General features: G+C 39.4%; 1 protein-coding gene and 1 non-coding gene across 2 annotated transcripts; one reads left to right on the top strand and one right to left on the bottom strand.

Moving 5' to 3' along the window:
- The first annotated feature begins 7222 nt into the window (after positions 1-7222).
- LOC110909183 (uncharacterized protein At1g65710) lies at positions 7223-9592 on the top strand. The gene is made up of 2 exons (XM_022154205.2): positions 7223-8412; positions 8721-9592. The coding sequence occupies exons 1-2, from the start codon at positions 7312-7314 to the stop codon at positions 9459-9461; spliced, it is 1842 nt and encodes a 613-aa protein (XP_022009897.1). The 5' UTR covers positions 7223-7311; the 3' UTR covers positions 9462-9592.
- A 1623-nt stretch (positions 9593-11215) lies between these two features.
- Positions 11216-11287, bottom strand: TRNAD-GUC. The gene has a single exon. It is a non-coding gene; the product is annotated as a tRNA-Asp (tRNA).
- Between the last annotated feature and the right edge of the window lie 2818 nt (positions 11288-14105).

Here is a 14105-nt window from a genome sequence, read left to right as displayed (position 1 = left end):
ACTTCGTAAAGAGCAGCTGTATGCCAAGTTTTCGAAATGTGACTTCTGGCTTCGCGAAGTCCATTTTCTAGGCCATGTGGTAAACAAGGATGGAATTCATGTGGATCCATCTAAGGTTGAATCGATCAAGAATTGGCCTGCACCCCGTACACCAACAGAGATCCGCCAATTCTTAGGTTTGGCAGGATATTACAGAATGTTTATCAAAGATTTCTCCAAGATTGCGCAACCTCTCACTTCACTAACTCAGAAGGGTGTCACCTATCGTTGGGGTGATGCACAGGAGTCCGCATTTCCGCACTTGAAGGATAGACTTTGTAGCGCGCCTATCCTCTCATTGCCTGAAGGCACAGACGATTTTGTGGTTTACTGCGATGCTTCCATCCAAGGACTTGGTTGCGTGTTGATGCAACGTGACAAGGTCATTGCCTACGCATCACGCCAACTTAAAGTTCACGAAAGGAACTACACTACCCACGATCTGGAATTGGGAGCAGTTGTTTTCGCGCTTAAGATATGGAGACATTACCTGTACGGTACCAAGTGCACCATTTATACCGATCACAGGAGTCTCGAGCATATCTTCAAGCAAAAGGAATTGAATATGCGACAACGCCGATGGGTAGAGCTCTTAAATGATTACGAATGCGCTATCAAGTATCATCCGGGCAAAGCCAATGTTGTGGCCGACGCCCTCAGTCGAAAGGATACTATACCTAGGCGCGTACGTGCGTTACAGCTTACCATCCAATCTAACCTTCCAGCTCAGATTCGCGATGCTCAGGTTGGAGCATTGAAGGCAGAGAACATCAGAGCTGAGTCCCTAAGAGGATCGAGGCAACGGCTAGAACAAAAAGAAAACGGCGCCTACTATGTTAACGGACACATCTGGGTTCCACTGTATGGAGACTTGCGCGAGCTTGTGATGGATGAAGCGCATAAGTCTCGTTACTCAGTACATCCTGGTTCGGACAAGATGTACCATGACCTCAAGACTACATACTGGTGGCCTGGTATGAAAGCCAGCATAGCAACCTACGTCGGTAAATGTTTGACTTGTGCGAGAGTTAAGGTCGAATACCAGAAACCATCAGGCCCACTCCAACAACCAGAGATACCTAAATGGAAATGGGAGAAAATTTCCATGGATTTCGTTATCGGCCTGCCCAGATCTCAACGCGGAAACGACACCATTTGGGTGATCGTAGATCGACTGACCAAGTCTGCACATTTTCTGCATATCAAAGAAATGGATAAGTTTTCTACTCTAGCAGACATCTACTTAAAAGAAGTGGTATCAAGGCACGGAGTGCCAACCTCCATCATTTCTGATCGTGACGCTCGTTTTACCTCTGAACTGTGGCAAGCTATGCATAAGTCTTTTGGCTCACGTTTAGATATGAGCACTGCTTATCACCCACAGACGGATGGGCAATCTGAACGCACCATCCAAACCCTTGAAGACATGCTTAGGGCATGTGTAATCGATTTTGGTAACGGCTGGGAAAAGCATCTCCCGTTAGTGGAGTTTTCATATAACAACAGTTACCACACTAGCATCCAAGCCGCTCCATTCGAGGCATTATATGGACGTAAATGCCGATCACCTCTCTGTTGGGCAGAAGTTGGTGACAGTCAAATCACTGGTCCAGAACTTGTAGTAGATACAACCGAAAAGATTGCTTAGATACGACAACGAATGACGGCAGCTCGTGACCGTCAGAAAAGCTATGCCGATAAGCGAAGAAAGCCACTCGAGTTCCAGGTTGGGGATCGGGTGCTACTCAAAGTTTCACCTTGGAAAGGTGTAGTTCGTTTCGGAAAACGAGGCAAGCTCAACCCGCGTTATGTCGGACCGTTCGAAATCATTGAGAAAATTGGCAAAGTCGCTTACAGGCTGAACCTACCTGAAGAACTCAGTGGAGTTCACAACGTATTCCATGTGTCGAATCTGAAGAAGTGTCTGTCAGATGAGACCCTCATAGTTCCTCTCAAAGAGCTCACAATCGACGACAAGCTGCGATTCGTTGAGGAACCAATAGAGATTACGGATCAAGATGTTAAGATTCTCAAGCACACCAGAATACCTCTCGTCCGAGTTCGTTGGAATTCCCGTCATGGCCCAGAGTATACCTGGGAACGAGAAGACCAAATGAAACTCAAGTATCCCCAGCTGTTTAAGAAAAATGCAACCACTACTGAGGCTGAAGCTACCGCAGAATTTCGGGACGAAATTCCAAATCAACGGGGGGATGATGTGACACCCCAGGAAAATCAGGAAAACAACGCAACTTAGCTAGCTTCCTCAGTAACCACGCACTAAATTTCGGGACGAAATTCTCTTTAACAGGGGGAGAATGTGACAACCCTCAAAATCCTATGTATTCCGTACAATTTATTATTGATAATTAAAGTGTTTGACGACTATGTGGAATTACTTAACTGCTCTCTGATTACTGTGATATACTTGCACGTGTTTGTTAACGTACTTGGCTTGTGCAGAAAAACTTGACTAAATGGTTCTGAATATTTTCCTATGTGTTAGGAATTAATTGTGTTACAAAAATATATATAATAGACACTTTACGGAATAATTAAAACACTTTAACGAAACGGTATTTAACCGAACAACCGGACATTACCCGGGACACTAAATTTTTGTCCAGTACATTGTTTAATTATTTCTTGACTAGTTATGATGCCCGTACACCATAACACCCACTAAATATCTAGTAACTAATTCAAGTAAACATACACTTGGTTTCTAACTAATAAGTAACCATCTAGTTACAATTTTTCAATTTACCCCCCTAGTCTAATCGGCCATACCCTCACACCATACTCCCCAAGATTTGTTTCCTTATTTTAATAGATTTTGCTTGATCTAGTGAGCAAGATATTGGACAAGATCTTTATAAGGATGGCCTAAGATCACTACATCATTTCATTCTTACACCACTCAACTTCACACCATCTCTCTCATCTCTCCCTCTCCCCTCTCGGATCACTAGAACCGCCACCACCACCACTCTATCACCATCATCTTCATCCATTTCCAAGCTCCATTCATGTGTTAGAAGGTGCACAACGAAGCTTGGTGCTCTCGGAAGTTGAAGGACCTTCTCTATTCGCTATTAACCATCACTTTTCTGCACTCGAACTTCCCTAGCCTTGAGCTAGTGGTAAGAACTTGGATCCACTCATTCTTTATGTTATTTAAGTGGTTAATAAATGTTAGAATGATAAAAAGTTAAGAAACTTTAAAGCTCATGAACAAGTCTTGAACATAATGTGTTAAAGTATGGATAAAGAGAAGTTATGTGTATAAATCATGTAGATCTTGTGTTATTATGATTCTTGGTTGATGATTTGATGTCTTGCTGATTATTATTGATGTGTGATGTTGTTGTGGTCACTAAACATAATTAACGGGAATAACCGAACACAAACTAGTAAGCTAGAGACCAAAAACAGCAATCTGTCCATACTTTACAGCCAACTTCAGTTGGCTGTAAACTGGTCATAAGCTTAACGAAAAACCGATATTTTGAATCTAAAATATGTTATTATGAAATACGGTTCTAATGGCACCGGAATCGTAATTTTTGGACTTCGTTTACTATTTTTAAAGTATTAATTTGTAACAGCAACTTAAGCTGAATTTTGACAGCAATAAATGGGTGTCATACTTTCGGTCATAACCTGAGTTTTGTGATGAATCGGACCATGAAATTTCTACAGTAGATGACAACCGATGCATGTGTAATTACCCCACTGGAATTTCGTAAATCGGACACTCGATGAATTTTTAATAAATTGTTCCGTGGACTGTAGTCAGAAATTCATAAATCTGAGTTCAGTCCGGAATATGATTTTTTATAAAATATTGGTAGTGAACCGGACCCCGATATTTTTACACAATAAAATATGGAACGTTTAAGACAACCTGTAAAAATATGGGAATTTTCGGAATAATTTAACTATTTTATTAAAATGTCCGAAAACAGCCGGTTTTGAATATAAATGCTGAATTGAGATAAGTTGTGACTTGCGTGTCTAAATGTCGAGTATGCTATCCGTGAATGATCTAACATGTTATATATGTTATGTGCATTATCGTATGTTTGATTTTGAGTGGGGAATGGATGGGAAACTTAGAGGGCATAAACAGTTAAAGTGATGCATGTTATGTGATAGATACGTGTAGGAACTTTGTGTTCTATTTGAAAGCCACTAAATGACTAACTGGTAAATCATACTAGGACGTGATTGACCGACCTTGACTGTTAGCTATATTGAGAATCTAACCGAGCACACCGAGGTGAGTTCACACACTTTCTAAGGCATGGGATTCCCGGTGGTTTGGGAATGGGTTAAAGAATTAAAACGGAATCTACATATCCTACTTAGGTAGGATATGTACGGCCATCCTCCTCGGGTAGGATTCCAGTATTAATCCTGCGTATTCTCTTTGGGAGAACTACGTACGTTCGTCCTCCTTGTGTAGGACAACAACCTTAAACTAACTAGACAAAACTCTATCATAAGTCCCTCATTTTATATCGACTTAATCGCCGAGGCCAATGGCGAGCAGGTCATTAGTTAATAGCGCTATTAGGTTTAACAAACCTCACACCGTGCCAGTCAGACGGGCGTGTACTAATGGACTATGACAAACCATCAGTGATGATAGACACTGATGTAGGGCACAACTTACTTGCGTAGTAGTCGATATCATACGGTCTAGTGGTTCACATGGGGAAGCCCCCACTAATCATGAACAGGGTATGGGTAATAAAGAATGAACTGGTTAAAACTTTCTTTCAACTAAGGGGTAACCCCCACGACAATTACGCCAACGAAAGACAAACCACGTTTTCGGAAAACAACTTAAAACTAAACAACCAAACGTGAACTCACTCAACTTTGTTGTTGACTCGTTGTTACATGCCTTACAGGTCGTTAAATGCTTGGAGCTTGCACGAGGAAGGAGTCGTTGTGGGATACGGACTGTCATGTTCCGTAATAAACACTTAATCCTTATGAACTTATTAAATCTACGTTTTGGATTTTAAACTTATGGACTATGAACTTATATTTTGGTATCACGTAGTATGATTCCGCTGTTTAATTTAAAACTTGGTTAACTGGGCTTTTGGTCACCAATTGTATTGTGGTTGGTTTTATTTACTTAAATACGTTGTTCAATATGATTGGTGGCTCGATCCTGGTCACGTCACGCCTCCAAGCGGTGGTACTCTGCATGGTGAATTTTGGGGGTGTGACAAAAGATTCGTATTATTTATATGCTAAAACCCTCATCACCCCAATAGGATTTTGGTTATGCTCACAGATCACTCAATGAAAAAAAATCTTGCATCCACCACTGATGACATGAATGAGGTGTAGACATGTATCATATTGCGTTAATGATATAAAAAAAGCACCACCGAAAATTAAAGTGTCCTTGAGGCTTGAGAAAAATTCAACATCGTTAGCCTCACTCCAAGGATTGATTCTCATAACTGATTTTACTAACGTAGTAGTAAATGCTTTTAGAAACATGTGAGGGAAAGTCATACCAATTCGGTTGTTCTCTCATTTGTAGTGGAGTTGGTGTGGTTTCCATATAACCAAATTTGTCTTTCCCCGTTCGATGATTTGGTACGACCTAGTATGGCTTGAAAGCTTACCTGCAAGCACTTAATGCTAGAAATGACGGCGTGACATATAATTCTTGGTTTGCCACGTCACGTTTATAGTGGCCCTGTTGTGTCTATTTAGACCATGTTTTCACTTTACTCATATTATGTTTTCACTTGGTCGATAGATAACTTAGACTAAATATGTTCAGACCAACAAAGTCCGGTGTAGTGATTTAATTTAACTCGGTCGATAGATAACTTAGACTAAAGATAACTCAGTCACATCACTAGATAAATTATATCAACGTAGTCGCAATCTCCCTAACAAATCACACTCGACAACATTGTAAAAGAAAACGCTCACACTAAAGTTTTTTTTGGGGTTGTTTATGTACATGTAACATGATTTCATCCGTAGTGAACACACGTGGTGCTTCGTATAATTATTACAAACACTGTAAAAGTATACTTACTTTAGCTTTAACTTTTTAGATTTTTGAAAATCAAATACCTTTTTAAACCATTAACTTTTAAAGACTTTAAATCATATTTGAAACTAAATACTCTCTCTCCTTTATGACACTATAATAATTTATTTATTTGGGATAAATATTCCTGATAAAATATTGTAGTTATTAAAGTATTAAAATAATTGTTCAAAAAATAATTGACTGAATACAAGAATGAATAAGATTATCGCATAAAACAGACCGACTAGTACCAAACTCAAAGCCAGATCCACGACCCACATGCGATTCTGATTCCTTTTGCTTTTTGTATCCCTAGATGACCGTTGTATCTCTTATCCGTATTTAAAATTTAACAAATTTACACTTACAGTCCTCAAAATATATAACCTTTACATTTCTTTCCATAATATTTTTATATTGACTCTCCAAATGGAAATTACACGAAATACAAGGTAAACGGGCAACAAGCTACGCCGTTGCCCTTTTCTGAATAGCGAAACCAATTCTTTTAAAAACTAAATCCATAGATCTCGGGATACACAACCTCTGATGCAAATTTTCTAATTCTCTGTGTACATTATGCCCTTGTATCTAATAAAAGAGAAGAAAAAAAACTATTGTTTTGTAGTGTGCGGCCTCTTTGCAGAAGGCCTATGCTGGCGATGAGGTGAAACTCGAATTGCTACCGGTGCAAGTGTCTCTCACTAGGAGCTGTTAGAAACAAGAATGTGTTTATAGTTTTGTCAAAGACTTGGCATCAAGATTCTCTTTTCTCAAGTTTTAGTTGAGTAACGATAAATGTTATTTGTTTAATAAATGTTGTATGTATAACAACCTTAATTTCCAAAATTGGTTGTTTTGATAAATCGAAATTTAAACTATCAATAAATCATTTCTTAAATGCCTCTTAAAAACTCAACTAACAATGTGTCTTCATATATTTGACATTTATTGTTCCAACAAAGTATATGACCAAAGTGGTGATTTTGAAACTTCAATAAGTTGGGAGGCATGTAAAGAAACTTTCAAAAAGTTACACTCTCCACCCTTTAACAAAGCCCATTTTAACAACGGCTAGTTTTGCACGTTGAACCCAGTCAAAATTTGAATTATTATTATTCCTAATTTAAAACCAAAACAACCACCAGATTTCCCCTTCACTGAACCCTTTCCCCCTTTCATCTCTGCAACCAACAATGGGTGCTTGCTGTAGCAAATCTAGTAATACAACAACACCAACACCTTCAACCCCTACCCCACCAGAACCCAAATTCACACCTAACCTTACCAAACCACTTCAAAACAAGAAACCCACCATCCCCGTTACCCCTACACTTACACAGCAAGAAGTTCCGAAGAAGGAAGTTTTCGTCGTGAAACATCGAAAGAGCCACGAAACCGATAGACATTCCGATCAACCAACCCAAGTAACCCGAAAATCGACTGATCGGAAGGAAAAAGAGAAAGCCCCTAATTCTGTTCCGAATACCGAAAATTCCCAGCCTATCGTGTCGAATGGTGAATCGGGGAAAGCGGTAAGTGCGACGGTGAGGACGTCTAGCTGTACGAAAGAAGAAGTGGATGCGATTTTGATCCAATGTGGCCGGCTTAGCAGGAGCTCATCCGGGGTTAAACCGGGTGGGGAAACGCCTACACGGGGTAGGAGGTATTCGGGTTCGAAGAGGAGTTTTGATTTCGATATGGAAACCGGGTTGAAGAATGATGTTGATGATGAGGTGCGGCCGCAGCGGGAGGTTCGGGTTTCGTCTCCTTCGGGTAGAAGGAGGAGTAGGGAAAGAGATCCGCAGCAACAAAGATCTGGAAGTAAAGAAAGAGGAGGCGCGGCGGGTGGACGGAGGGTTAGTAGATCCCCAAATAGGAGATCTGAATCACCAAACCCTAATTCGAATGGCGGTTCGGGTTCGTGTTCGGGTGGGGGTGGGGGTGGGAATAGGCCTGGGAAGATGGTTTCGGTTCCGGCTACTGATAAGAGTAACAATGCTGGTGGTGGAGAGGTGGCTGCTGCTGTCGTTGGTGGTGGAGTGAAGAGGATTCAGGTGAAGAGAAATGGTGGTGAGGCGGTGGGTGTGGTGGGGTGCAGGACTGCTGCGTCTCCGCGGTCTAGATCTCCGGCTAGGGCGAATCTTAGGGTTTTGAATGAGAATCAGAATCAGAACCCGCAGCCGGTGACACTGAGTCGAAGCAATTCGAGGAAGGCGGAACAGTCTCCTTATAGAAGGAATCCGCTGGGTGAGATCGACACCAACGCTGCTGGATCCGAGCAACCAGGAAGCAAAGTAAGTGTTTTCTCTCATCGTTTAAGCTCAAGCCCGGCTCATTAGAGCTCAGGCTAAGGCTCGTATCGAGCTTTGTTATCAAAGCTCGAGCATGAGTCCTGAGTAGTCATTAAAGCTCATTTATTATCTATTCATTAATTTGGTTAATTTTACCATAATTTTATATACACAAACTTTTAAAGTGAAGTTAGACTCGGGCTCATTTATTAAACAAGTTTATTTTTAGACCTAATCTCGTTTGATCCTATTAAACACAATTTGTTTGATTTTATCTTCATGAATTAATAGAGTTCATATCTTGTTTGCAGAAACAAAACTGTGAGAAGACTATAAACAACAGAACCAACAATGCTGCTAAGAACAGCATAGCCAAAGAAGCCCAAATGACAGATGAGGTTAAACCTGCAGTCGAAAATCCAAAACATAACCAACTCGTATCACGAACCCGGTCTTCTCGTCTATCACGAGACCTAGACATCAACCCAGAAGCTTTACTCAGCCCGAACCCCAACCCGACATCCTACGCTAGTTTATTACTTGAAGACATCCAGAACTTCCACCAGAAGAACCCCACCACTGCGGCTCCAGCAGCAGCACCGCCAGCTTTCTCCCTCCCGGCTTGTGTCAGCAAGGCGTGCTCGATTATGGAAGCTGTAGCCGACCTGAACTCCGCCACAAGCTGCAACGATCGTCAGTTCAAGAAAGAGAATCTCGTGGAGTCTGAAAAAGCGGTTGATAATGATCTGATGGAGCCGAGTTTTCACAAGTATGTGACGGTGCAAAGGGGCAGTGATGCGGATGCTGACGAGCAAGAATCGTCGGGCAGCAATAGCTTTGCGGGTAGTCAACAGTTGTCCTCTTGGGAGCCGAATTCGGGTGATTCCACAAATTGTTGGAGTTCGAATTCAAGGTCAAATGGTCGAGATAACGAAGTGCAAGGTCAAACGCTAGACTATCCGAGGAATGGAATAGGGCGTGGGCGATTGGGAGTTCATGGTAGAAGTGCTTACTCGCTACCGAACAATGCTACTACAGTTGCTTCAACATGATATGATATGTTTCTTGGTCTTAATTAGAGTAGATTTCTTTTGTTTGTTTGTTTGTTTGTTGCATACTTGCAACTATGTAATGCATTTGATTCTAGTTTTAAATCTTAAAGAACCATGGTTGTTTATTGATACACCTGTTTTAGTTGACTTCTACATTTGACCTGTGCATTTTTACTTGTATCTAAAATGGTCAAATTTGTTTTTTCATGAACCATTTCTAATGCGGGTATCATTCTTTGTTTTCACATAAAAATTTATCAGACTTTACATTATACTAGTTTTTGATATAAAACAAACCCCAAATAGAGATCAACTATAAGGCATACCACTTCATTAAAGCATCCCTATATTCCACGAAAAAAAGTTACCATATGTGATCAAGGTGTCAAGGCACATTTATACGTACAACCAAGCGCATATATCATCACCACCACCACCATCAATAAATCCCACCAATATCAAAGATGTAGACAGCCCTTACCTCTACCCGCATGAATAGAGAGTCTGCTTCCAGTGAGACCCCATGCTCGATGGTAGTTTTGCATCAAACCTTGGACATAAGGCACATAACACTCGGCAATTAAGACAAAGGCCAATTAGTGCATGTACTCCCTTGTCTTTTGGCTATCAACGCCACCACATGATGCATGATTATCTATCCTCCTCTTTTAACATTATTTTCACGAAATTAGTAAAATAACGTTAAAATTAGTGCACTTTCACTTTTGCCCCCGAGCGCCCACACATATATACACTATATGCGCATACCGCAAGCGGCGCGTAACCAAGCGCATATATAAGAAACCTAAAGTTATAATAACTCTTAACTAACATCTTTATCATGAATACCCATCCCATTGTCTCTTATTGTCTATGTGAACAGAATCTGTATGTATGTTCGCCCATATATATAGACATTGGCGAGTCTCACAATCTTATTACTATATATGATGTTATGTAAAATGTATTAATAATTGTATGGATAGATAGATTGATGAGGTCAAGACAATAGGACTGATGATCAAATACAACATCAATCCCATGAACCAAAAAGATTACGCAAAAAGAGTAATATTAACTGATGGAACAATCTTGCTCATTGGGACAATGATTTTAACATATATACTCAAAATAAACTTCATACTTATTTCTAGAAACAAATTAAACCATACTTTTTCATCTAAAACAAATTAAACCATATATGCTCATTACAGCTGTCAATGGACAGCTTGAACGCAACTATAACGTGGAACTGAAGGTGAAGTCGCAGATGAGATTAGCTTGTTGTTGTTCATCTTCTTCAACGGAGTTTGATTCTTAGTAATGCCATTTAATTGAGGTATGTTTTCTTTATTATCGTGGCATTGTTATATTCCCTCCATCTTCCACAAGAGAAAAAGTAGTGTAACAATGATAAAAGCTTGAAGACGGTGATTAGAGGGAAGTTAAATATGAATGAATGGTATCAAGAAAATCTTAAGTTGTTATATAAAATCTTTTACATTTTTCACAACTTATTTATACTTAACAGTTCTCATTTGAACGCAAACCACCACTTATCATGATAACATGATTGTGGTGGTCATGTAAGCGACTAAAGAAATGAGCGTGACAATCTTTTATGTACTCATGTTACATTGGTAATCAAATTCTGAATATAAAATAAAAATATTGACACCAAAAATCAAGTTTGTGTTACAAAATTGTATCTGTCAAACTAGAATGGTCATAATTAGTTTTAATGAAAAAAGAAACGCCGTTGCCGGGGATCGAACCCGGGTCACCCGCGTGACAGGCGGGAATACTTACCACTATACTACAACGACCGTTTTTGTTATCTACCCATTTCAATGACTAAAGTTCGTTATCTGCTAGTTGAAACTTTTTAGTTATTGGTACATCACAATGCTAAAGAATGAAACTGGAAAAATGTGTGACATGCGTCATCTTTTATGTTTTAAAAAGTTTTAGGAAACTCAAATGTTTCATACTTCAATATTACTGATACAAAACGATCAAGAAGTGAAAGCACATTTTGGTAAAAGGGTTAAGTTGTGTTTCAAAACGTAATTTGTGATTCAAAACTAGTCAATTGGGATATTGTGATATTAATTTTAATTAAATGAAATTTGGAAGTTTAAACTACCTATCTTATGAATTAGGTTACAAGCCCATGGCTTTATATAGCCTAGTAACATTTTGAGGTTGTGATAAGGTTTAGGGATCATTAAGTCCTGGTTTCGATTCTCATAAGGAGGGTTTCCGTTGGTGGCAAGATGATACTACAATGATCCATCAGTGATCCAAAAGTAAAATGTAATTTGGTTCCATGTGGTATATTGTCTGAATCAATCTGAGATTCTATTTCTAAAAAAATCCCCCCTCTCCCCCCTCTCAAACAACCAACCTTCTCACTCCTCCATACCTTTTACTCGAACCCTACAATAATCACCATGGTTTGTTTAATTTACTTGTTAAAGATATAAAATAATTAGTAGGTTTTTTCTTGATGATAAACAACTTGCTACTTCATTTATTTATTATGGTCTTTTAAACATATTTTTGTTCCGATTTATATAGTAATAGTGTGATTTTGTTTTACTTTTACACACTAAAGTATTTTTCCATCCTAATTTGGTCTTAAAGTGAACCCAAAAATAACACGTTGTGAAAAAACAACAGTATGGAAGCCAAAGCATACTTCAATGGCAGTGGTTCACGCAATGAAAAGTTGCCAAAATATATCAATATGCCTTTAAATTATATGAGGTGTCCAATGGGGAGCCTCCCCACTCCGATATCCGCCATATCACTAGCTTAGCTTTTATTTTGAACATCTTGCGTAAGTTAAACATTTCACCTTTAAACCCCTTGCCGGTGAGTGTTTTACTACCTTATAACTCTAGTTGTAGCACCGGCCTATCACCCCGGAAGTGATAAAATTCTCTCCTTAGTGGGTTGGTTTACGTAGGGTGGAAAGGGCACCCAAAGGTACTACCATAGCCCTATCAATTCTGCGGTGCCATATCAATTATATTTCAGAGTATCTTAGAACCACAAAACACTGGCGATGTCTACCCACAAGTACCTTATGACTTTTTTTTTTTAATTTAAATAAACTAAATATAAATAAAATTTAAATTTTATTAAAAATAAAAAAGGTCACATAAATCAAACTAAAAACTAAAAAATGAAAAATGAAAATAATAACATACGACAACTTAAGAAAAAAAAACTAAATATCCGCTAACGTGGGTTGGTGTGGTCGATAATCGTCACCACAAAAAATGTCACCTCGGCTCGAACCGCCCTCTTGTTTGCTATGCTAGTACCGGCGCCTTGTTTGCTCGAATATGCACCTTAGGGTTTTTTTTTTTTTGTTTTTTTGTTTTTGTGAATCCTTGGCTAAAATGAGAGTGAGTTGGAGAGAAATGAGTTTGGTTTAATTCGAAGTGAAAATAAGAGTGTGTGGTTTAAAATGGGAGTGGAATATATAGAAAGGTTTAAAAATAATTCCATTTTTTGAAAACCTCATACGGTAACATTTTTGACCATTGAACGGTCGAATGTTACCTTTCTCGCGCGGAAACCAAACCCGCGTGGGCTACCTTAGGGGGTTGCGACGGTGTTACCGCTCGGGTTCGAACCCACTGGCCTTACCTGCTAGGACGGCCCAGCCTCCCTTATACGGAGGCTAATTAATGTTGATGGGTGGAGTCTAGGGCCGAGCAATTAACGGTTTCGAACCGCCAGAACCGGAGAACCGAACCGGAACCACCAGATCCGAACCATATTGTTGTATTTCGGGTCCGGTTCCGGTTCTTAATTTCAGAATAAACGGTTCCCAGTTTGGTTCCGGTTATAACCGACGGGTCCGGTTAAAGAACCGCTAGAACTAGTTTGGGTTTAAACTTAAAATAATATATTCAAAAACCCTATTAATTTATTTAAGAGTTAATTACATGGTTAGTCCCTGTGGTTTATAAGAAGTAACAACATCAGGTACTAATAGTTTAAAATCACATTCTAGGGTATCAACTTTCAATTCTGTAACAACCTAGGGTACTAAGGCTAACTTATGTTAGTTTTTTTGTTAGATTTCTATGAAATGACAAAATTGCCCTTTATAACTTCAAGGGCCATTTATGTAAAATACTCATTTATATAAAATAATTTTAAACAAATAAAATTTAATTTTAAAAACTTAAACACAGATAGCTCTCTCTCCGGCGGTTAGTTTTTTTAAATTCATCTCCGGCGAGTTCATTTCTACAACGGCCCACCATCATCGCACCCAAACTTCATCCTTCATATACTTCCATTTTTCCGATTCCGTTCACCTGGCTTTTTCGTCCTCTCTAACGCAATTTTCTTTCACAAAACAAAGAATATGGTGCAACGGTGTGGGTGGGAAGACCGATTTTAGAAACGATGATTGTCTTCATCGGACTATTCAGTGCTCTATAACGAATTATTCGATCGGGTGAACTGAGGAGTTCAATCTGCCGGGCCACTGCGATCGATAGTGCCGCTGCATCTCCTTATGTTCAGCATCACCATGTTTCTTGATTAACTGTAGGACTTTTTATTATCCAATTGATTATACAACAAAGAACAGTTATTTGTAGGTGTATGAGGTGATAA

The sequence above is a fragment of the Helianthus annuus genome, chromosome 14, assembly GCF_002127325.2.
Source record: "Helianthus annuus cultivar XRQ/B chromosome 14, HanXRQr2.0-SUNRISE, whole genome shotgun sequence".
Lineage (NCBI taxonomy): Eukaryota > Viridiplantae > Streptophyta > Magnoliopsida > Asterales > Asteraceae > Helianthus > Helianthus annuus.
This window is presented reverse-complemented; position numbering and strand designations above follow the sequence as displayed.

Coding starts and splice junctions, on each gene's coding strand:
- LOC110909183 (XM_022154205.2), top strand. CDS start 7,312: ATGGGTGCTTGCTGTAGCAAATCTAGTAATACAACAACACCAACACCT. Junction 8,413..8,720: donor CCGAGCAACCAGGAAGCAAA/GTAAGTGTTTTC, acceptor TCTTGTTTGCAG/AAACAAAACTGTGAGAAGAC.